General features: G+C 34.9%; 1 protein-coding gene across 3 annotated transcripts in view; it reads left to right on the top strand.

Moving 5' to 3' along the window:
- The window catches only part of LOC121093033 (prolyl endopeptidase FAP-like), a 44,500-nt gene that overhangs the window by 12,885 nt on the left and 5,901 nt on the right, over positions 1-25,714 (top strand). For 2 of the 3 annotated variants that reach the window (XM_040604795.1, XM_040604793.1), the window contains 19 exons: positions 726-820; positions 962-1,036; positions 1,221-1,273; positions 2,380-2,452; positions 4,054-4,174; positions 4,721-4,875; positions 5,960-6,063; positions 6,391-6,526; positions 9,994-10,038; positions 11,874-11,978; positions 12,069-12,139; positions 12,734-12,787; positions 13,122-13,246; positions 14,468-14,515; positions 17,369-17,467; positions 18,194-18,263; positions 19,463-19,657; positions 22,239-22,293; positions 25,458-25,557. In XM_040604795.1, the coding sequence (XP_040460729.1) occupies positions 726-820; positions 962-1,036; positions 1,221-1,273; positions 2,380-2,452; positions 4,054-4,174; positions 4,721-4,875; positions 5,960-6,063; positions 6,391-6,526; positions 9,994-10,038; positions 11,874-11,978; positions 12,069-12,139; positions 12,734-12,787; positions 13,122-13,246; positions 14,468-14,515; positions 17,369-17,467; positions 18,194-18,263; positions 19,463-19,657; positions 22,239-22,293; positions 25,458-25,557 (1,779 nt within the window). The remainder of the gene's footprint in view (positions 1-725; positions 821-961; positions 1,037-1,220; positions 1,274-2,379; positions 2,453-4,053; positions 4,175-4,720; positions 4,876-5,959; positions 6,064-6,390; positions 6,527-9,993; positions 10,039-11,873; positions 11,979-12,068; positions 12,140-12,733; positions 12,788-13,121; positions 13,247-14,467; positions 14,516-17,368; positions 17,468-18,193; positions 18,264-19,462; positions 19,658-22,238; positions 22,294-25,457; positions 25,558-25,714) is intronic. The other variant, XM_040604794.1, reaches the window with a different exon arrangement.

Below are 25,714 nucleotides of genomic sequence, written 5' to 3'. Positions count from 1 at the left end.
CAAATCAGAGAAATGTGCTCAAAAGATCCAAGGGTGATCTAATTTCCTAAAAATGAACACCTTATACACTGTTTCAGGCTGCTTTTAAACTGTTAATGTCTCACTCTCTCTCAAGCTACACCAAGTATGTAATTCCTTCTCTGTTCATAGCAGTGAAAATAATGATGTGAAACTAAAATTCTGATCTCATTGTCTACCAAACTAAGGCTCAAGTCTTGAGCACAGGTAGGGTTAAATTCCATTCTCATTGAAGGCCACTCACCCTCACTTTCTAGGACCTGTGTGAGTAAGAGCAGTATCATTTATGTAGTGTCAGTTACATGGTACTGCTGTTGTCTGCAGAATCTGTACAAATGAGGAAGTTCTGCTGGAATTATAAGCAAAGTTCTTAAATGTTTTCTTTAAAACATTGTGATACTGACCTTCTAACAGGTTTGTACCTGGTATTCTTGATCAGACATGACAGAATAAAATCTGGCATTTAATTATAAGATTAACTAGTTGATCTGTGTGCAGTGTGTAATCTTGAAAATGTACTCAAGAACCCTGAAGACAGTTTGTGGGTAATGCTGTGTCTTCACATCATTAGAAAAAAATATGTAGATGCCAAAAGATATTTGCTCAAAATCTACTCATTGACAGGGGTGTGAATACTTTGATAGAACAGATCTGTTCTACAGTATCTTCTTGTGCAAGGTAACAGCCCTTTTATCTTGTTTATAAAGATAACGAATATCTTCATCAGTCTGCAGAAGATGATATTATTCTTTACAATGTTGAAATGAACTACCCAACTACCATCATGACTAACAGCACAATGGTACGTACAAGTAATAAAAAGGCAGCAAAATACAGTTGTGTTTCAAGTGCCAGTTTAAAAATGAGTGGATTAAAACCTTACTCATCAAATCGTTATTTAAAGGTTTTTTACTAGAATCTAATCTATTTCTTAATCTTTCAGAAACAAGTTAATGCTTCAAATTATGTGTTGTCATCAGACAAATATTTCATAGCTCTGGAAAGCAATTATTCAAAGGTAATTAATATATCACTTAATGAAATGTTTGGTTTTCTTGAGTATGTTGTTCATTGCGATTGCCATAGATAAATATTTCTTGGTACTTGAGAAAGGGGTAGGTTGTGAAAAGACAGCTGATTTTTTTTAATTAGATTGTCTTTTTTCAAGTGAATAATATTATTTTCTTGCTTAATTTTTGCAGCTGTGGAGATACTCTTATACAGCATCATACCACATTTATGATCTCATATATGGGTAAGGCCTGGTATTTCTTACAGAGAGATATGGCGAATACTCTTTAGTGATGTGCTTGCAAGCATTTCAACTGAAAAACTCCACAGTACCGTGACTACCACTTGGCTTTGCTCTTGCCTGCCTGAATCTGTCAGGTTACCTGTTAGCTTGAAAAAGGTGGCCTCTAAGAATATCATACAGTCCTTTCGTCTACTCTTCCAGGTATCTGGACTAATTAATATTTCATGCCCTCAAACTTTTACTGCCCAGGATTCTCATCGGGTTTTTTTCTTCTTTGCATAATTTTCTCCCACCCTATCTTGGCTGCTTCAGTCCACTTCAGTCTCACACATGATGTCTCCATGCCCTTCTGTTTACTAATTCATCCTTTTTATTGTTGATCTAATATTTAGCTTCCCTAAAACTCTCACATGTCTTTTAGCGCTCCGGTGAACTTGTAACTATCCATCCTGGGTTCCTGAAAAGTTTACAGCTTCTCCCATGGCATTTGGCCTCCTTCCCAAGATCTTTCCCAAACCAATCCTCTTTCTGCCCAAGTTTGAATGTGGCAATCTTCCTCCCCAGTCACCTTTTTATGCCATAAGCAGCTGCGTGACCAAATGCTTTTTAGTTCTGAGCACAGGGGCTGCACTGAGCTGCTCTACTCTTGGGAAATTGTTGGCTCAAGGTGACAGGCAAAGATTGCTGCAAGCTAATGTGAGTAGAGAGGTACTGCATGTGGGTTATGATCCTTAATAAATGTTGTAACTGCTGCTGTTATGCTTGCCTCAGTGTGCTGTATCCTGAGTTCACATTTCCCAATAACTTGCTGAGACTGCAGATAGAGCAAATAACTATAGATGCTTGTGCAGTATTTAGGAAGAGATACAGCTGCCTTCATAGGCTGTTGGATATGTTTTCATAGGGTTGAGTTGCAAGCCTTTACCAGCACTGATGCACAACATCACATTACTGCATGTCTCACTGCCTGCCTTAATTTTGCATTGCTCAAGAAACAATAAGCTGTTAGAAAATCTAGCCATTCATGAATTTTATATGAATGTACAATATAATGATGCATTTGCACTGTGCACAAAAAGCCATCTCAACTTCTTTCCTTTTTTTAGTGGTTTTGTAACAGAAAATCAGCTTCCACATAAAATTCAGTATATATCCTGGTCACCCGTTGGACACAAATTGGTCAGTAAAGATAACCAAGCACTAGAATGATTTTGCTTTGTGTGGCTAGAAGACATTTATGTGCCTTTGGTTATTATTTTGTTAGGCTGTATTTTTGACAGGCCTGTGTGTATTAACCTTGGTTGTGAGCAAGAATGAAAAAACAGTTTTAACTTGTTAAAATTTAACTTGTCTGTGTCTCAGTAGAAGAATCCATGTTCTCAGCTACGTTATGTGTTGCAGTTCACTAACCAGTCTTTTTTCAAGAATTGACCAACATCATTGTATATAGTAGTTTCAAGATCTGAAAACCAAAGTGTTTTCCTTTGGCACTGTACAACACATGAATTTACTATGGAGATTTAGAGATGCAGTATTTAAAATCTTTTCTAGAATTTTTACTCTAGGGAATGGCTGCCATATTCTTACTATAAAAAATGTTATTTTCATCTTTTTAATAGCTACTTCATAGCCAAGTATGTATTTCTCAGTAATTATAATAGACATATTGCAAATAGTAACAAGTTCAGAAACTTCTTTTATTAACAGTTCCAAAGCATCAACCCAATAATAGTTAGTGGTTTTTTAACTACTTATCCGGTATTGACAAAATATCTGTGCAAGAAAAAAAATTTAAACACCATACTCATTTCTGAAAACACTCAGGGAGTGGGTTAAACACGAATGGACAATTTATTAGGAGATTTTTTCTGTGTTCTAAGAGAATATTAGTTCTCTTAATTAAGTTAAATATTGTTATTTCTTTATCAAGAATTCTGAACATAGAACAAAATGAATATAGTCTCCTGTCTTGCTAGTACTAATAGCCTGTGATGCTTTAATACAATAGTCCTTGTATTGTATCTGAGAGTTTTAGGAGTTGCTTTGGGTTTTTTTCAAAGCATAAAGTAGTTAAAATGTTACACTGATGTTGCTAACAAATGCTTATAGCTTCAAAAGGCCTGATTTTCTAAGAAAGCGATGTTTCTAGTGCTGGCTTCTTAACCATATGTCCATTCATTTGATTGACATTTAGAGATACCCAAGGCCTGCAAGTATTTCTTGCAAGAAGTCTCTTTTGGTAACTAATTTACTAGAAAGGAACAAACCAGCCCAGACAAAGTAAAACCTTTTTTTGTCCCATCTCACATCACCTAGGCCTTTTGACAGGTTTAGAAAAAGTCCATTTATTTTCTTTTTAGTTGTTACATACTTGTTTTTATCTTCTACTTTTGGTGGAACCAGAAGGAGAAGTCATGAAACATTTTGTCTGAGGGTCTCGTAAAAAATGCAGCAATTTGAATGAGTTTCAAAGACATTTTTTTCATGATTTTCCACACCTAAGCTAGCCACAGAATCCTCTGAAGTTTGTTAAAATCAAAGGAGTTGTTCAGGATTTGTTGTGACACAGTTGAACATAGAATTTGGTTTGTAATGTATAATTTATTTACTGAGGTACCTACTCTTGCAGAATTTGCAAGGACTTTTAGCAAAGCATTTATTTCCTATTTTGTATTTATTATGTCTTCTTGCTGCTATAATGTAGGAGCATTGACTGCATATCTTACTCTAACCCTTGTAATTGGTGCCTATACTCATAAGAAGTACTTTCTCGTCTTTAGGTATATGTGTATCAGAATAATATCTATTTGAAACAAAGTCCAAGAGAGGCACCAATTAAAATAACTAGTGATGGGAAACAGAATACAATATTTAATGGGATTCCTGATTGGGTCTATGAAGGTAAGTAAATTTTGAAGGGCAACAACTAACATGTTAATTGCTTTGTTTACCTGGTTCTCCCAATCCATTCTAAAATATCTGTGATGATACATTATTTATAGATCCCTAAGGAATACTTCATTTCCATATTTTATCTGTTATACAATGACTGCATTTTGTATTCATAGTGTGTAATCGAAATTCCGGGTCTTTGTTACTGAAACTATATCAGAATTTTGCAGATTGGGCGCAGTGGTTGGGAATTAAGCTTTAATGGAAGTTTTAATTTTGGTGAAAATCTGGCACATCAGTGCATGAAAAAGAATTAAAAAAATGCATGCACACAGGAGAAACGCAAGTGAGTTAAATGGGATCTGTGTGCCTGTTTTGAGAGTTTTTAAGGCCTTTCAGAATTGAGATGTATTCCAATGTGTTTGGTGTTACTTATTTAATATAACTCTCTATACATGATTATGTTGCTAAGAATAGAATGCTAAAATAGATTAGAAGACATAATATTAGATTACAATGATACACTGTTATGAATGATTATTTTCTTTTTCTCAGAGGAAATGCTGGCAACCAAGTATGCACTGTGGTGGTCTCCAAGTGGAAAATATTTAGCATATGTACAATTTAATGATTCTGACATACCAGTTATTGAATATTCATATTTTGGTGAGGACCAGTATCCTAGAAAAATAATAATCCCATACCCAAAGGTATGTTTTGTCATTCTTTGGACTTACTTTCTGCTGATAAATGAGTTATGACAATGATAAAATTAACTCTGCTTAAAAATTATTGTATTACAGTGGTTAAATCCATTATGGTCTAAATTAATGAAAGAAAACAAACTTAGGCCAAGTTCTGAAAAAGGTATAGGTATGTTCAAGATTGTAGATATTTAATAGTATCAGTGAAATAAATGAAATTACTCATGTGAGTAAAAAGCATAAAAAGCATGTGCAAAAGTGCATGCTTGCAAGATCAAACCTTCCTTTTTTCAGTTCAGTTTACTTATTGTGTTATGTTAACTATGCAGTGTTATTTTTCATTACAGTAAATGAATTATGAGACATTTATTATTTGGCAAAATAAAGGCTATGACAGCTTCAGGTTATTTGCACACTTCATAGGGCTTTTTGTTCTCAAGGGGCTTTGGATTTTAACTGCTTTCAAGTGCCAGATCTAAGGCAAGAAGGTTTGGGTTTGCATTTCTTCAGCATGTATCAGAGAGCTCTCCTGACTCTTGTCATGTTCATATGATTGCAAGTGATCATGTTAATGTGCCTTAAGAAGTTACTTACCTGTCATCCGGGTTACAGTTCTAAAGTAAAGCTGGGTGGTTTAGACCACACATAGAGGAGAATTAAAAAAATAATAATGTATGCAATGAATAAGCAAGCATGAAATCAGTTTAAGCTAAACCATTTTATTTCACTGCTGGGATGTCAAAGAACACGTGCAATCATGGAATTTTGTGCCAAAGTGTAGTGTGTGCTGCAAAGTTCCACATTGCAAATAGAACACTGCTTCCCACCCAAGTACGTTTTCTGTATAGAAAGGCACTACATTTGACTGTTTAAAAGGTGGTCGTCTTTATATACAAAGTGTTGCAAAGTTAAGTAACATACTCTTGCTGTAGCGTGTCTCTGAGGTGTTACAAGACCACATTTGCCCTATTATATTCAACTGGATACATATTTTGTAACCTATCTCCTTTCCTGCAAAAAGCATTGTAATTTTCCTTGATCTGAATTGTTCAGAGCCTGATTTGAATAACCTAAAACATTTTCTTTGAAGGCTGGGGCTAAAAATCCTACGATTAAAGTGTTTATTGTAGACACTACTAACGCTGAAGCATCTGGTCCCAAGGAGGTGCCAGTTCCTGCAGTCATAGCATCCAGGTAATGTGCCCTCAAATGTCTCCTCTTTTTTTAAAAAAAGGATCTGTCTGTTTTAAATGCTTGAACCTTGGAGTTGTTTTCTGTTTCTAATAGCGGAGTGATATATTCATCTCTTAAAGGGATCAGAAGCTAATTAGAAATGTTGTAACTTGATTCTGTCTGTCCATATGATACCTTGTTACAAAGGACAAAAAAAAATCCCTAAGACAGTAGAAACTTTGCAATTGTCTTCCACGCAGCAATATGGGGGACATAATCTGTAGCAATGCTTCTATATTCATGTTCTTTAATAACCACCATTTTTCTTTTTTTCCTTTTATTTTTTAGTGATCATTATTTTACTTGGCTTACTTGGGTAACAGATAGTCGAATCTGTGTGCAATGGCTAAAGAGAATCCAGAATTTTTCAGTCTTAGCTATTTGTGACTTCAAAGGAGACTCAAATACTTGGGACTGTCCAGAGGTAATAAAGGTGGAAATACAAATTTAACATTGCTGAAATGAACATTTGCTAATATTTGCTAAATGAAAATTTGCTAATACTGGCCATGCACAGGTTGCTCTGACTTCCTTGCAGAAGTATATTTAATCTTGCCCTGAAAGTAATTTGGAAATAATAATTTATAATAAATAATTTGGAAGTAATTTCAGAAATAATTCTGTACCTGCCATAATTGTATTTTCCAATGTTTGATCACATTAATCTTTTAGCTACTAGTGATATGATATCTTCTTCAATATTTTAATTGCTGGGAGAGGGATGAAAAAAATTAACTGCATCAACAAGAAATAAAATCACCAAAATATTTTTAGTGACACCTAAATAACAATCAAAGCAAACAAAGCAACAAAAGTAAGAAGAATGCTATTGAGCAGCTTTCAGTAGTGTTTTTTAGTTCATTCTTGCTTCCTTATCTGCAAAAGTAGAACCATATAGGATCTTTATATTTTTAAAGAAAATATTATACTACATTGAAATTTCATACTAAATCTGACTAAATCATGTCCTTTACGATTAATGATAAATTAGTTGAAAGAACATACAGATTAAAAGCAAGGCAGGTTTTCAAGGGGGAGAAATTCTTCTGTCTTACGAAATCATGTAGTTGGAGAAAGCAAACAAGTTTTCAGAAAAACTATCCCTTTTTCAGATCTGAAAAGAGAACTTCAGGCTAGTTGCAACAGTAGCACTATGTTTTGTTTAGACATGTCATTCTATCATTAAGACAATTTAGAGGGAAAATCGTGCTCTGTTGAGCAGGATAGCTTAGATAGCTGAGGTATCTATACCTATATGTAGATACTTATAAATCTTATGTACAGAAGCCTTTTTGAAAAAAACATTTCTTTAAAAGACCCTGTAAAGCCTGAAGACTGAACACTGATAAATTCATATAGATCCTGAAGGAAAGGATTACCCTGAATTTCAGTAACTCTAGCACAGAAGTCTCATTTGTTGTCTTTTAATATTGATACTGTTTGCATGTCTTGTTTTTAGAGTTTATGGTATAGAACACCTATAAAAACTAGCATTAGGCTAAGAAATTCAACTAGTGGGAAATAAAAGGCAACAATACTTATAAAAGTGTTTTGTATAATTCATAAATTATAAATTCAAAGTTTATTGACACAACCTTTCCAAGCTGAAAATGTTTATTACTCTATGATATGACAATTGTTGCAAATTTAAAAGCAAGTTAAGGTCATGTTCTTTAAAAAATATTATCATTTAGGTAATTTTCCACAGAGAAATATCTTAATTCATTAGGAAAGAATACTTATTTACTGCAGCATTTGATGTGTTTCCTAAGTAATTGTTCCACTTTTTAAGTACATTAACATTTTTCTATCTCCCCTCCAAGTAGCCTACATTTTAATAACTAAATATTTTAATGTACTGAAAAAAATAATCAAGCATTCTAGAATTCTATCACAGTCCACCAAAGTACTTTAACACAAGCTTAACTTTTATTTATTTCAGTAGGTCTATTTATGTGTTTAAAATTAAGCATGTGCTTAATTGCTTTGCTGGAACTAGACCAGAACAATTAACATATTGCAGAACTGTGTTCATGATCCCTGTTTAATCGCATTTCTCCATAAAACCTTATTTATGGAGTCACTAGTGACGTTTCTATAATCCTATATTTATACAGTGATACAATGCTTTTATCACATTAAAGTTTGCACAAATGGCCAATTGAAGGAGTGTGAACAGATGGGAGTGCTGCATTAGCTCTATTTGCCGTTAGAAAGTATATCTTTGTACGTTTCCATTGGCAAAAATAGTTCTCTTGTTGATTTTATATTGAATTGAGACTCCAATGTACAATAAATGTGCTAGGCTTTATGTACTTGAAAATAATAACAAAATGTAATCCACAAGATGTTCCTAAAACATTGATTCATCAAAAATGTTCACGTGTTCAAGACTTGCTCATGTGAATAGACCACAGAAACCAATATTTTGGTGAAACTATTCATGTGGTTAAAAGCTAGGCATGTGTTTATGAAACTGGGATTTCCTATAAAGATGCCAGTTCTCTAATTAAGTTATGTAAATAATTTAATACACAGAAAAATCCCATAGAAGTCAATGGGACTACTCACATGAGAGAAGTTAAATATATACTTAATATACTACTTCATCAGGATCTGAGCCTTATTTTAAAGAAAGGAAGAGAAATTCAGGAAGCAGATACAAAACAATACATCCCAATTTTCTTTCTCAAAAAGAAGTAAAATCCATATTCTCAGTGGAGCCCTTGCAAAGTACTAAACAGTCTTCTAAGGGGCAAGTACCTGCAACTTGTGCTCAAAATAGTCACTTTGCAAGGAGTAAGGTGAAAGGGAGAAAGCGTAGTTCTGAATGCTAATGAGATTACACTGAGGATAAAAAATACAAACCATATTCTTTAGAAAGCAAATTTGTTGAATTTATTTCAGTCTTTGAAGAAATAATGTATTAAATGAACAGTATAAAGAAAGATTTGCAAGGTAAAAAAAACCCACATCGTTGAATGCGGAATTGTTAAATATTAAATCACTTGCTTCATCCACCAAGCAAGATATTACACCCTTCAATGAAAAACTCTTAGGAAAATATTGAAAATGCAGTAGAAGCTCTAGAAGTAAAACATAAAATAAAAATGTAAAAGCATCTTTAGCTGCAGGAGGCAGTGATCCATTTATGCTCAGTATAAGTTGTTTTTTTCAAAATGAGCTTTAGTAATGTTACAAGGAGTTATGACCTGCTAAACTTAGATCCATAGTCTCAGGATATGATAACCTGGGTGATTTTTGCTCTCAACATTATCTTTGCCAATCCTTAATTCTTCTTTCTAAATATATATTTGTGAGATCTTTTAAAAGTGTTGAAAATCAAGCCCTTTAATATCTCTGTCAAGCACCAAATATGGAGACCCTTCATTTTCCTGTACTTTCCTCAGTTAAAGTGTTTTTAAGATTTCCAAGGTTTACATATGAAAGATGTACCTTGTAGTCACATTATCTGCTGTTATAAATCAACACCACAGCTTTGAAATGAAAGGAAATATGTCAAATGAACTAGCTGAAAATCTAACACAGATTTTTAATATTATTATTCCTGAAAATTATTTTACCTGTTGTTTAACTGAAAAATTCATGAGATTAAGTAGTTGTTAATTCTTGCTTTCAGTGGAAATTTGCATAAGGTTAAAACAATTACTTTACATGTTATTTAGCTCTGATGATAGCTGTTAAAAAATAATATCTTAACTAACATATTGGTATTAATACAGTAACATTATTTACTCAGACAAACTTCAAGTCCCAAGTATTCTAAAATTCTCTTTTACAGGCAGCTACAGATTTTTTATTTGATGATACTGAACTTTTATAAACTCCATCTTGATCTTCTTAAAGAGTGTGTTTGATTTTGTTTTTCAGAATCAACAGCACATAGAAGAGAGTCAAACAGGATGGGCAGGCGGAGTAGGTTTTCATAATGTATTCAATTTTGATTTAATTAAAAGCTAAGCTTTCTGCATCTTCACAGGAGTGTTTTTAAACATGAAGCACCATTCTGAGTCATGTACCTCTACTGCTTAAACCTACTCCACTTTAGGTCTGAGACTTTTAATGCTGTGCTAGGCATAGTATCTGGCTACCTGCTTTCTGAGTTTAAAAACTCTTTCGCTGTCTCGTTTTGCAAATCTTTAGACCAACTGATTAGACACTATACTGAAGGAATGGATGTCATGAAAAGAGGTAGGTTCATACTGCAGTGTAATTCTTAAAAGCATCCTGGAGGCAAAGAACAGATGTAGAATTCCTCTGATGTCACTAGGGCAAGAGATAAGATCAGCCATACCATAGCATTTTAAGAATAAAACCTGTTCATTCAGAATAGTTTTAGTGCCAAGTGCTGCACATCTTCAGCTAGGGAGGAACCTTCAAAGACACCCCACTTACAATGGTGGTTGATACTTCTCCGTAGTTACCCCTAAGCAAAAGAAATTTTCTCTACCCAGTAACCTTTATCTTGAAAGAGACATAACACCTATATTTGGGAACTCACAGTAAAAACAAACCTGCAAAAAAACTTTAAGAGCATGAGATCAGTATTTACAATCATATATTCTAGCAGTGAATATGTATTATTGCTTATGTCTGCTCCTCAGGCAGGTGAAATGACCAGAATTCAATGTGGGGATTCACATTGTGAAGGCTCACACTGTGCCTGAATACCCTTATTTGAAGATTACACATTTACAAGGATTAGTTATTTTACTTGGTCCCTTTCTTTTTTTGCCACTTCTCTTGAGGTTGTGATAATGGATTTTTATTAGAGCCAAAGAAATTGCACACATGCATAAATCCCTGCTTTAGCCCTTATGGGATTTCAAGCATTAGCAATATTAGAAGCAGGCTCTGGAACAATTCAGCTTGTGGTCACAGGTTTAGTTGAGCTTGCGTTAGTATTATTCAAGAGTCACGTTCACTCAGGAATGCTTGGTGCTATGTTTGAAGTTCTTGGAGGTCATTCTGTAGTCAAGTTTTGAAAATAAAACTCACAGTAGCAGTAACTCATCCTTGAGTGACAATTTTAGTAAAGAGGTGATGGTTTGAAAGGAAGCAAAAGTTGAGTCGTCTTATCTGGGGTAATCTGCTCTTTAACGTTAGTGGAATAGTATGGGAACTTCAGATATCCATTTACCGAGTGCTGTATTTGCTCAGTGAATCAGCCAAACTCTATGGTCCACAGGATTTTCAGCCTGGCACCATTTGTGCACATTAGGTTTACTCATCAACTTATGTTTTTAAAAATCATCTCTACCTATTCTTAAATAACTAAAGAAAGGTCATTCAGAATATACAGAAAAAATATTCCACTTATAAGTAGACCTTGCATTTGTGGGGTACTTGAGCTGTGCTCAGATGCCAGCCTAGGGTCTGGCCCAACAGCTCTTGCTAGAGTGTTTGCAGGGGGATGCTCTGAGAGTCAGCAAGGCCAGGGAAACCTGCTTGACGCTGTGTTTCCCCACGTGGGAGGGCCCACCTTCTCAAAGCAGGATGGGCACTGGCCACATGGCATCACAACACAGTGCCATATTATCAGCTTAAGAAATCTGACATGTCAGGGTAGAAACTGTAATGTGTACTGACTGGGAGGTTGAATATCACAGGTAAACACTTGTGCAAACTACTTTCTCCCATCTGAACCGATGAAGTAATCTTGTTTCTTTCAGTATGTGTATTATAATCTGCTAAATAGCTTGGACAGTCTTACTTACTTCTCGTCTACCATTTTTCTTCCATTGTTTCAGTTCTTTGTTTCTACACCATATTTTACATCAGACAGCAGTTCATACTACAAAATTTTTAGTGACAAAAATGGTTATAAGCATATTCATTACATCAATGGCTCTGTGGTAAGTCAAGCAAAGTGTTCTACATTGATCTACTGTAAGTTCTTGAAATAATTCTACAATATTCAGCAACATCTATGTCTTGCTTCACAGGAGAATGCAATTCAAATTACAAGGGGAAAATGGGAGGCAATATACATCTTCAGAGTAACAAATGATGCACTGTAAGTATCATGAAGAAGAGAACATGTTGTAAGTGTTGTCAGTAAAAGCGACAATTATTTGAACATCATTTGTTAACTCAAGTTATAACTAGGTATAATTTGTTTTTAATCTGAGTGCATACACAACAAATTTGTATGCGAACGGACTGCGCAGGTTTCCAAACTTGGCTTACTTATGGGAGATGCTTTGCAAATTGCCCTCATTTTTCTGTTTTTTTCAATCACCCATCTTAGAGACACTTATTTAGAGATACTTAAATTTAATCATGTGGTTGATGCTCATACAAATTGCAGTTACTTCTCTTTTTATGTTCTCTCTCTCAGCTTACTGTATAGATAGATACACTTTACATAATTGGAGTGATTAGATCATGAGAATTAAGATAGAACTCCTAGTTATATGGTTTACTGGTCATCTAATAATTTGTGCAAAGATTTAGTAAGATGAAAGGTATATAAGTTTAACTTACTCTTCCATCACATGCAGAAATCTCAAAAATTCTAAATTAACTTCCAAGACAGCTTTTCATCTTGATGCTGGTTCATAGTTCATCACTTTATGGATTATTTATTAACATATACATGAATTTGCAGTTTCTATTCAAGCAATGAATTCGAAGGATATCCAGGAAGAAGGAATATTTACAAGTAAGTGTTATCAACATTATCCTAATGATATTAGGTTGATAGAAGATAGTTCTGGATTTGTCAATAAAATAATTTAGTTTGAGGATGATTAAAGTGTAATTTAACAAGCTATTTTAACTAAATCTTGACCTCAGATCATATCTGAGAATTAAGGAGAAACAGCATCTAAAGTTTAAATATACTCTGGGGGGGAAAAAGTTATAAAAAGGGAAAACATTTGTTTTTAAATTTACCTGCTTTGAAAGTACAGTGCCTGAGCTTTAGAATGTGAGACAGACACATGTGAAGTTAGTTGTAGCAAAGTAAATATTGCTTTATGTTATTTTTCTCCTAGAATCAGTATTGGAAGTAAACCTATCAGAAAACAATGCATTACTTGCAATTTAAGGAAAGAGAGATGCCAGTACTATACAGCAAGGTTCAGCGAACGTTCTAAGTATTATGCCTTGATCTGTTACGGTATGTATAGCATGGGGGCAAACATACGATCAGTCGTTCTTTCAAATATATCAGAGGTGTAGATAATGCTGATTATCCCAAAGGACAGCTAGATGAATTATAGGAATTTCACAATAACCAGGAGAGATTTCCAGAAATAAACTGTTCCGTGTCCAAAAACCTTGGGAAGATGTTTCAGAAAGTACAAATATTTTCACTCTACAATTTTTTTTTTACTTTTTCAACAAAAATCTTAGGATTTTTAGAATTAAAAACAGGTTTGTGGAAGTCCTTCATGGCACAAAACAGATTATAATCTGGCTCGTCAAAGTCATGCTTTTTCTTGCAGCAGCAAGAGAAGGATTTGGAAACACACACTGATTTCCAATTCATGTGATCAAAGTTAGCTGTAAGAAACTACAATGTATCTCCCAATTTAAATTATTAAAACCTGTGTCAGCTGCAAAATGTTGGATATTTAGTAACTGAGAACATTTTTAATAACTGAACTAAGAAAAATTCAATTCATCAAGCTGTGTGATCATTGAAACCATTTGTAACACAGAAGTATTAAATGACATCTTAGCTTTTTTGAAATGTTAGGTGATTTCAGTGACCTGAGGTTTCATCTATTGCTGTAATCGAAGAACAGTGAAGTCATGATCTAAAAAAGAGGAAAGAAAAATATCCAAGGTTTTCCTTTTATGTTTCATATAAAGTTTACTGTTCTTCTGATTCTGCACTGCCATATCAGATAAAGAGTTCCTTAGAACTTCCATTGAGCAGAGAAGCAAATGTAGCAAATAATAACACCTTTCAATCATTCTTGCACAAAATAGTCAGTAAGGTCGTCACCATATGAAAGCCACTCACCTTCACAAATATGATGTGACATGTTCTCAGAAGAATGTTTCACATTGTTAATTCTGCATTCACCTTATGTAATCACATCTAAGGTATTAACTAGATGTCACTTCATCTCTAGGGAGGAAGAGTTTGTTAGTAAAGTTACTTCTATTATGTTTGCTAAGCAATGCCTGTATGTAAACAAGTCTATGTACACATAGTACCTTATGTATTAAGTGCAGGAGGGACTAGTGGGTTATACAGCAAAGATTCAGATTTGCATATCAACTTCGAGCTCTTTAACACCTGTCAGTTACCAATGTTAATGTAATACACACTCTATCACCAAATTCTAGCTTCAAACTATAACCTGCCTTCTCATCATTCTTATGACAGGTCCCGGGATTCCCATTTCTACTCTCTTTGAGAACCATGGTGACAGAGGTACTGCAAATACCCTGCCTGTTTCTGAGCAATTGTTTTTCTCATTTATCTTCACTATGCACATCCTCTAATACAATATTTAGGAGTGTGATCAAGAACCCGTTCATCTTGTTTGTTATTAAAATACCTTGTGTCTTTCTAGATTTGTTAAATAGTAAAATCTAAATATCAATGAAGACACTGATGTCTTTAATTTCATTCCTGAGTATAGCACTTTTATAGAAAAACATGCAGATGTTTTTCCTGTTTACACACTAAGATGCAATGAACATTGGCAACTCTTTGTCTACCAAATATTGAGTCAAACTTTGTAGAAAACAGTACTGTGATTTCCAAACTATTCCTTTTCACATTTGGATGAACACAGGACTTTTTTTGCATGAAGCAACCCTACCCTATACAAAAGGCAACAATGTACTATTTAGAGTTTTCAGTTTGAGCTATTGTACTGTACCAATTAGAATTTGGATCGGGGACTTACTTTTCAGCCATCAGTGGAAATGTCAGGGAAGAGCAGAAGCTCTTTCAGATGATCAGTTCAAATAACTGCTTCAGACAAGGTGTAATTATTGACACAAAATGGGAACTCCAGCATGAAACATAAAAAGCCCTCGTTTTTAAGTAGCCTGTTAGTGAGGACTGTTTGCAACCAGGCCAAGCAGGAATTTGCTAACCATGAAAATATTAATTGCTCTCTTTCTTTCAGAGAGGTTTCTCTCTCTGTCCCTTGTTTTTCCCTAAAAGTTCTCCAACTCAAAGACCTTGGTCCTGAAATGTTATGAAAACTAGCATGGTCCTGTAAAAAAATTCAGTGATTTGGCATTCTTCTTTCCTTTCCCAATAATCAGTGGAAATGTACTGGTAGTTTTAATGCTAGGGTCTTTACAGTTCAGCTCATATTGATAACCCACTATTAACTGAGTGTTGTCTGACCAGAAGACACATAAAACCATGAGGAAGACAAATGCTGCAGTGTTGTTAAGCTAAATTATTCAGTATTGGTTCATGTGGAAGTCAATGAATTGCAGCATAAAATTATTTTTTCTTCTGTAGGAGTTTTTACATCTTGGTTTTTAACCACTTTGAAATGCTTGCAGATAGGGAAGATTGGTCAACATGTCTGTTGCAATGGTGCTATAAAACCAGTGTGTTCTTCCAGTATTTCTTTTTCAGAAGGTTTAAAGGTTTAAATACAGCTAATGTATGGATGTTTTCATATTTAATCCATTGTCATAGCTCTCTGTTTTCCATGATTCATTATGATCTTGTGTATCTAGGGCCCCTACTCTTTCCTTGTCAAATACGAATTGCATGAAACGTAGCTGTAAAGAACATGTTCCTTAACCCCTCTGCAGAAGAGAACAATTTCATTTAATGGATCTTCACCACGGTTTCATGATGCCTTACTCTTCTGTGCTATTATTCTTCAGGAATAAAACAAATTCAGACTTGTCTTTGACTTTTTCATGACCTTTTTTGGTTTCATTTTCCTTCAGTCCTTTGCTTTCATAATCTCTTCTGCGGTGCAAAACTATTTTTAGTAGATCCATTTTCACTGCAGTTGGCCGCATTTTGAAAATACATCACCCATGAATTTTAGTAGGAGGTATGCAGTTAAACTAACATACACCAGTTTGGAAGCTCCTTCCAGCATGCCTACAATTCATTTGTGATAATGGGCAAGTTTCAGGAGTTTTGAGGGGAAGGATGGAAAGGTTTCAGCTGCGTTTGGGTGAGTATCTAAAGCTAGGATGAACTTTCAGCCATAAAAACCCACTTGAATCTGCAAAACTTGTCGAGTACTTTGAGAGAACAAATTCCAGCGTTATAATTCTGGCATGTCCTGAGCACTGTCTAGCTCAAGACAGGACAAGAGAAGGACTATTGTATTTTTTTTAACATTTTCAGAAACAGGAAGTGGTTGCCATTAAAGAAAGAAAGAAAAAAAAAAGTAAGCTAACAAAAATCTCCTACGATTTTAAAAGGTTCTTTCCTTTTGAAACAAGATAAAAGTCACAGATGTTGATTCTGTACAATATTATTCATCCATCACTACTCATGGGAAGACACATAAATAAGCAAGTAATACCCAGTGGATTCATAATACATGTAGTTCTGCAATCTATGCTAGAAATTAACTCAATTTTAAATATTAATTTTTAAATTATAGAACTGCAAATGGGGTTTAAAGCTAATTTAAAAAATTAATACTTTTTAGATTTAAAAAAAATAACAACTAAAGAGGTTTATAAAGTATACAGTAATATATTTCCAAGGACAGTTGTATGGTAAGTCTAGTGCCTTTGTGTAGCATTATACCATACAGTGGTTAAGCAAGGGTTTGCCACAACTCCTTAAGAAGTGGAATTTCCTGCATTATCCCAGAAATATTTCCAAACATCTGTTCACTTAACCACACTGCCCAAGGGTCTCAGACGTTAAACTGATGTTACTGTGGTAAGCAGGAGAGGAGATATAGGACTGTGTTTTTCATGATGGGATGAATTTTGCATTTCCAGCACCTGCTGTATTACGAAACTGGGATGAGGGCTCTGCAGGAGAAAGTAATTTCTTCATAACATCCAGGACTCTAACATTCAGAGGCCACAAAGGAAATTATTTGCATTCAAAAATGTAAAAATCTTAATATTTGTGCACTATAATACCAGTGCCTTGCTTTTATTTAGCTATATGATCAAACCCAATTAGAAGTGTCTGTGTTGATGTCATTACTCTGCTTGTAAAATTCACAGGTTTCCTTTCTGTTCTAATACCACAAAATAAAGGAATCTCAGTTAATGAAGAGGAATTAATAATAAATTAGTTAATAATTCAAGCATTTCTTTTACTTAGAGCTCAGAGTATTGGAAGACAATTGGGAATTGCAGTCTGCTTTGCAGGAGATCAAACTGCCAAAAGAAGAAATTAAAAAACTTGAAGTGGATGGTATAAGTAAGAATTGCACATCTTTATTATACTCTTCATTTCTACCATTTTAATATTTTGCCTTTCATTTTGTTACAGTACATATTGTCTTTCTGTAGAACTAACTTGTTAGCCTGTCAGATTGGGAAGAAAAGGCTTGGCTTTGCCCTCTTTGACAACCAATTTGTGCCTCAGGGTAACTCTCAGTAAAGTAGTAGTTAAAATACATCTCTGCTTCACTATGCAATTTTTTAAAAGAAACTTTTATACTATTGGTAAAGTGTTTAAATATTGTGTAAAAACATTATAGTATGGTGGTAATAAAATGTGAAATGTAAACCGCTGTTCATGTGTTACACATTATATTGACTTGCATACACTTGTTTTCCCTAGTGACTTCAAAAACAATATTCCACGGTAATGAATCAGTCTAAAGTTTCCAAAATTCATTTCTCATAATCTTAACAACAGTTATATTCCTGCTTGTGTTTTTCTAGGCACCTGGAAAACTGAAAACCTAGAATTAGTGAAATAATAATTTTATGCATAGCTAGATTAAGAGTGGGAACTTTATTTCTTCAAAGCTTTCTTCAGCTCAATATAAACAGTTACTTGCATCAGTTCTGATTCACGGTTCATACATTGTGTAGTTTGCGTTAATTTATTTCCATATACTCTTACATCAAACTTTGTATTATGCTTGGAGAAATAATTTTAACTATAAACAATATAATTTTAATATGTCTTTTCTAGCTTTGTGGTACAAAATGCTTCTACCCCCACAGTTTGATAGAACCAAGAAGTACCCTCTGCTTATTCAGGTGTATGTAACACTTCCTTTCTTTGAACATTGTTGTTTTGTCAGAAAACATAGTTTAACAAAACCTAGGACATTTGCAATATTTTAAGAAGGAAAAGCAAAACTACTTAGTTCTGTTTATTTTGTTGTGGTGGGCATTTTAATATTTTTCTGGAATAGGAGTTCAACCTAATGGAAATCAATGAGATTTTTAATGTTAATTTTAGCATGGCAAGAACTAGTTCCTCAGAGAAAGAAAAAGAGTAAAAGCATGTGAGCTATTGCTTGGAGTTTTTAGCTCTGATGCAGCTTCTGTTTATCATGAGGCAGTCTGAAATTACTGACTCCAGCTTTGTTAATAAGAAAAAAAACCAAACACCCCTAAACCATGTGGACTGGCTTCTTTGATCAAATGTTACTTCTAAAGAGCATTTGACATGAATTAAACTTATTGCAGGCAGGAAAAGAGCATAAATTGCAGTGGTGCAAAAAAAAATGAGAGGCAGAAAGGAGAGCTGAGTGGGTCTAATAAACCTTACATCATTTTTTATTAACCAGTGATTATCCAAAGGTCCAAGAATGCTAAGTACGTTTGAATGAAGTTTAGAATAGAAGATTAAGTCAGTTGTGTCCTTCAGGCCAAATGTGTAATTTGCATTAGGCCATTTTCATGAGGAGTGTCTCTCTGTATTGCTCAGCTATGTGGGGTGTGTTCTGCCCACAGCTCCAACACCACATGATATTCCCTACTGAAACAAAGAAGGTCTGGGGATGGCCAGAAAGTGTAAGGAGCTGTACTTTTTTCTTCTGTTTTCTTTGGCATTCCTGACTGCATGTGGAGATCAAATGCAGAAAAGCACCAAAATGGGCTGTTACACCTAAAGAATTTGGAGAGAGGAAGAATTGAGTCTTTGAGTCATGATTCTTCCAAGGATTCCCCTTAGGACAGGCATCTGATGCTGCACCCCTTAGTCTGAGCTAAAACTAGTGATTTGCCTTAGGCATAAGACCTAAAGGATTGAAACGTGGTTTAGATAGCAAAATCTCATAAATATATGAAAATGGTAGTTGAACTGTTTGTCTACTGAGCTTTCTGAACCACAGCCATATAGCAAAATACTTGTGGAGAAAATATTAGAATACCTATAGCTATAGTCCAGTATCTAGTAATCATTTTTAAATTTCTAAATATGAGTTGAAAATGTGTGAAATTTCATCCTCAGGTACGGAGGACCTTGCAGTCAGAATGTAAAGGAAACATTTAGCATTAGCTGGATAACCTATCTTGCAAGCAAAGAGGAAATTATTGTTGCTCTAGTGGATGGCAGAGGCACAGCTTATCAAGGTGACAAGATTTTGCATGCAGTATATCGAAGACTAGGAGTCTATGAAGTTGAGGACCAAATCTCAGCAGTGAAGTAAGTGGAGTATCTCCCTGTATAACTGTTTTATTTACATAATTACAAGAAGTAATGTGAAAAAAATATTAAATATACTTCTCAACCTTTCTCCTGGAGAGCTGAGGTCTCCAGGAAATAAGACGAGAAGACTTGTAGAGTTAAATTATTACTGAGGTGTTTGATGTCAGCAAGGTTTTGTGTGGCATATTAAGTCCATATACTACTAAGTCCACATTTGGACCTCACCACTTCCATTTTATGAGATCATCATCAGAGGCTTCAGACCTAGGCCTAAGGAAATACAAGTGTCAGTGGTGAGAAATAAGCCCATGTATTCTCTATTATTGTGAAGTTTTCCCTGTAGGGGAAACCCACCTCAGTGATCATAGCAATTAGCCAAAGATCCATAGTGATTAGCTAAAGGTCAAATGTTAAGTTTGTGGCAAAACTGAATCCTGACACAAGCCTTCTAGAGTTCAGTTAGTCATAAATTTGCCTTCCATGCTTTTTTAGGATAGTTATGTACAACAGAAAGTATCTGAGGTCCTCCCATAACTGTTCCCCAACAGTTACTCCTTTCCATCAAAACAGTGTTCCAAGGGAAAATAATTCCCTAAGCAGAAGTTTTGGAAAGGAGCGAAAACAGATTTTGTAAAGAAAGGCTGCCTATTAAGCTTACAGATGCAGCAGCATTGCTAAAGTGAGCATTTAAAGAAGCGTTAGTTTGAACCCCGCCGAGATGAGTGCAAGGCAGGAATAGGGAATTTAGTCTAGCCTCTTGAATTTGGCCCATCAGAGCATGGATAGATTTCCAGGTGCAACCGTAAATTCCCTCTTTCCCCCAGTAACAGACTTGACTCTGAGCAGCTTAGCTAGAAATTGGATGTAGCAATCCAGGTTTCCACATCTATCTCTACTTATTTGACAATACTGCCTGTATTTACAAGTGTGTGTGTGAGGAAGGTATCTGTTCCGTCCTCTTTCTGCTTTGTGATATTTCATTTCCTTCACAATGATATAAACACACCATTATCCTTTTCATGATAAATGAAACAGAATAGCCATGTATCATCAGATTTTTCTATTAATCTATTATCTGGGTTTTTTCTTGAAACTTTTAGCAGCAACAGCGTACTTTATCTCAAGAGAAAGAATGTTCTTTTATTACTCTGAATTGTCACTCAGACATAAAATGTCAGAGACAGGGAACTTAAACTGATTCTGCAGTTGCAAGATGTGCTGAGACAGAATGTGAAGAAGTGACCTCAGACTTCACACTTTCCAGTTTTCTGTCAGCACCTAGACTAAGTTTTTATTCAGTTAAACGTATTGCATTCCATCTTCCTGACCTAGCACATGATTTAAGTTGTATGATTTTTAGAGAGTATCCTATACTCCAGTGGGAAGTCCTTGGAGGGGCTTTTATGGGGTTTTAGGGATTAAGACAGCAATATAACAAAGCTGAATAATTTTTTAACTTTTCTAATTTGTTCCACCCTGATAGTATCCCTCATTTTGGGTGTTGTCAGTTGCTTGTGTTTGTCCTAGTGAAATAAGGCTAATATGTGTCCTGGGATATATCTGAACCTATTTTGTTTATCACTCTCAAACCTTTGTAGTCTTTTGCTTCATCCTCTGCTTTTTGCTATTGCTAATACAGCTCTGGAAATAGTCTTCAGACTGATGCAGGAGTTTTTGTATGAGACCTAATATTTATGCTTCTCTTTGACCTGCTTGACTACTGAGTGCATAAGCAAGGTGCACCTTTCATCCATTGCAATCTTATTACTTACTTGGAGCATTAGAAGATGTTTTCCTCATTATTATTTTTTATTATAGTAGCAGTATATGCTCTTCACTTTTCAGGCACATAAAAAAAGAAAGCTTATTGCTCCAGGAATCCCTAATCTCAGAGGTTGATACTGTGCCTCTTGAGAGATGAGAGTATCAACTCATAAAATGAGTATGTTGAGTATCTTGAAGGATAAGGTCTGAATGTTAATGGTAATCCAGCACTTTTGGCATTAAAACAATGGAAACTATACTAGCCTGTGGGAAGGCAGAACTATGGGAAATGAAATGTGGTTATTAGTAGAAGTATACTTTTTGAACCTTTTTTTCTGCATATATGTGAGTATATGTCTGCACATATGCATGAACAAACACACAGATAGATAGATAGATATAGATAGATAGATAGATAGATAGATGCACGCACATGTCAAACATGGTATAATGTATGTTTAACCTAGTCTGGACTAAATATCCAGGTGGATTCTAAGTATAATGAAGAAAAAACTTTTTGCCAGGAAGCCAGTTGGCCAGAGTCCTCATCCACTAGAAAAAAAATTATTATGAAGAAAGAATCAATTTCAACATCTTTTACTTTTTCAAGAAAAATTCTTTCTTTTTATCTGCAGTATCTATTAATTTAATAATTGATGCTTTGTAGAAATCAGACATGCTATGCTCATTTTCAGTTTGCTTAAATTGGTGCAATGTGTGGAAGAAACATGAAAAAACAAATTTGTGCTAATTTGTTATAATATTACCAATCTTTTGTAACAATGCATTTATTCCTGTGATTTTTATTCCACAGGAAATTTATAGAAATGGGTTTTATTGATGAGAAGCGAATAGCAATATGGGGCTGGGTAAGTGGTTGGATTTTTGTATCTATCTTTAATCCTGCAGTATAATATTTTAATTCATCCTTGTTCTGTCCTAAATCTGTATGAAGTTTCTTCTACCAGTGTTTGATGGTTATTCCAAAGGGGATAGTTCCTGTTGGTGCCTATATACATGTAATTGCAACAGTGCAAGCACCTGGAAAGGGATCTTTGACAGCTCAAGATGGAATTTTGGAAAGTTTATGTCTAATACATTGTTTGGACTTCAAGTTAAGCAAAACTAAGTTGGTTTAATTGGCTTTACTTTTAACTTAGGGACTTATTGGCATGGTGTCAATCTTCAAGTATTGTCCTTTCTCATCTGAGATTAAAATAATGAGAAAAGTCCTATGAAACTCATTGGAAAATATGACCCTTGCATTGTTCTGAATCACTGCATACTTGGCTGGCTTAGAAATGGTCAGTAGGGATTAATCTGGGTCTAAGGGCTGTACATTGACTGCCTCACCAAGTAGAAAAATAGGACACTATAGGGGTCATTCCAATAATTAGCCAGTCTATTTTTCATTTTTGATTTGTTCATGTATTTTGCTTTGTAACACTCCCAGAACCTTTTATAGCCAGATGTATTGCAAGTCTTTATTATTAAATGGCCAGATTTCACTTTCTTACACACTGAGAAATAGAGTAGCATACCCAAAGTACAAATTTTAGGATAGTACTGTATTCTAAGAGGAGAAAAATAAATTATTGGCATAATTAAGGTTATTTTTCCTGTGCTGTCAGCTTCAAAGTAGGACCATTCATAGAAATGAGATGCAGTCCTGCTAGTGGTGTTATGGGAGAGCTGAAGCAGACTTCAGTGGCAGCACAAATGCTGCACGGCCCCTTTATAGAGATTTTTAAGATGTTTACACCACCTGACTTAATTGCTTATGTTCATCATGAATGGCTACATCAAGAATGCATAGACAGAACTGGAGCCCTGTGTCCTACCCAGCTTCAGCATAACAGAATTACACTATACAGGAGAATGAGCTGATAAAAAACACCTGAGGGTCTCATCGATTACTGACAGTACTGTAAGGAATGCTGAAGGGCACTGGAGACCAGACCTGCATTAGCTACCCTTACTCCTCTGAGTAAATCAGTATCAGCTATCCAACAGGAGCAGCCAGCACTAACTAAAAAAGCATACAGAATAAACTGGCATGTTAGCTGCTCATTAACATTTTCTCATGTTTTTCTCTTTATACATGTTCATTTTTCTCTGATTATCATTCAGAAAGACTTTATATTTCATTCTCTTTAACTGCCTGTCTTTGCCAGGAAAAGTCTTCTGATCTGTCACTGTTTGTTTTGTTATTGTTTTGCTGGGTTTTGTTTGTTTGTTAGTTTTCGTTGGCCACTGTAAGAGGCTTGACCAGAAACAGTTCAACTGTAACTATAGAAGTTGCCTGATCTTAGATAGAACATGAGCAGGGTTGCTAAAATCTTTCTATGAAGCTTCTACCAACTAATATTTCATGTAATTTGGTCAGACACTGCTATAACACCAGGATAAAATGGGGTACCGCATGGTGAAATTAAGTGATATGGACACTTAGAAGTGAGTAATTCTAAAGTGACATTAAGTTAAGGCCAAATTAAATTATTTCACCACAGTGTTTCCAGAACCAATTGAGATTTCACATATCTAAAGTTTTGTATCCCAATAGCAGATATAATATTCAAATAGCAGCAAAATTGCCAAACCTGTCAGTCTTTTCTCCCATTTTTTTCTCTTTATTATACCATTTCCTGGTCCATAACCTTTGAAAGCAGTTGAAAAGTATTTCCTTATTTATAGCCTGCATTTTGGCAGGTATGCATGAACTATGCAGCGCTTCATACTCTCAGACTCACTAAACTCTTCTTGATGGCAAAAGCTCTTAAATAACCAGTAAAGCAATTCAGGTTTTTAATACTCTCTCTGCCTGTTACAGTGCATAGGTTTATCTGCCTGATCTTAATCCTTTAGTTTTTAGCCTTGTTTGTGGCCTGATTTTTTAAAAGATCAAATGAGCTGGAAAAATTGTGTATGAATTATTGTTTCATTCAGCATATCCCTCATTGTCATTTAAAGCTGGAATGTCTAAGAGGGAGGGACTAACTTACTCTTATATAAAAAAATACTTAATATTTTTGCTTATCTCCCTTAGTTTTTCATGTGCTACTAATGAGGTTGATAATCCTTAGAATTCTTCATGACACACACCATATTTTTATACCTCCCTGCATTCCAAAGTAAACAGTAACCCGTTATTTCCCAAAGACCTTATACAAGTATTTTCCAACCCCATTTCCACATCCTATGGACATACAAACAAAGTGCTTTTTATTTACGGTATTTTCCTGTCTCAGCAACTAGCCCTGCACAGTTGCACAGATCTATTCTGATATCTGGGTTTACTTACTGCTTCACCTAACTTCCAGCTATGAATTTATTCTTCCTTGCTGGGTCCCAGTTTGAGGAATCAAGCCAGAAAATAACAGGAACTGTGGCAGGCAGTAGGGAGGAATTTCTCCAACCTAAAGTTCTCATAATTTCAAGATTATAGGGTTGATTCAATATGCCAATCATTAGCAAAAGCTAAATTGTTTGCTAAGGGAGGGAAAATCCTATAACTCTATTTGGAAGTGCACACTGAAAGGATGAAAGGCAATGGACACAAGAGAAGTTTTTAAGTTTTAGGGAAAAAAATTGACAACAGTGATCAGTGTTGAAACAGATTGAGTAGAGGCTGTGTAATGTGGATGTGACTCTGATTGACCTCATTATAATCTGAAGTTAGCCCTGATTTGAGATAATCTGCACTAGATTACCTTGAAGGACCCTACCAACTTAATTTTTTCTATGATTCTAACTGGTAAAAGAGCAGTATCCTGTGATAAGTGTTGGAGAAGTAACAAAAAAAAAGTGATACAATAAAATCATCCAATCTGTCTCACAAGAAATCATATTGGATCCATTCAAAATGAATAATTAAAAAAAAGAAAAAAAAAAGAAAAAGAAAAAGCTTTTGTTGTTTTGTCCTCCATGCATTCAAAGCAAAATATTTACTTTGGAATTAATTTATGTGAGTTTGATTCAGAAAACAAAGTGATAATTCACTAATAATTTTAAACTGTCTGTGATTTTTCCCTAGTCCTATGGTGGGTATGTAACTTCTTTGGCACTTGGATCTGGCAGTGGAGTATTTAAATGTGGAATGGCTGTGGCTCCTGTTTCCAGCTGGGAATATTATGGTATGGAAACTTGTCATAAATACTGACTTGGAAAGCAAGATGTAGCATTTAATGACTTTCTAAATGAAATCATTGCAGGAGACTGGCAATATGAAACTTAAAGACATTGCAGTTACCTAGACTGCAAGGTAAACTCTTAAGACCTTAAGTTTAATGT

Source organism: Falco naumanni, chromosome 8, assembly GCF_017639655.2.
Source record: "Falco naumanni isolate bFalNau1 chromosome 8, bFalNau1.pat, whole genome shotgun sequence".
Taxonomy (NCBI): Eukaryota; Metazoa; Chordata; class Aves; order Falconiformes; family Falconidae; genus Falco; species Falco naumanni.
The sequence above is the reverse complement of the archived record's forward strand: the minus strand, read 5'-3'. Positions and strand labels throughout refer to the sequence as shown.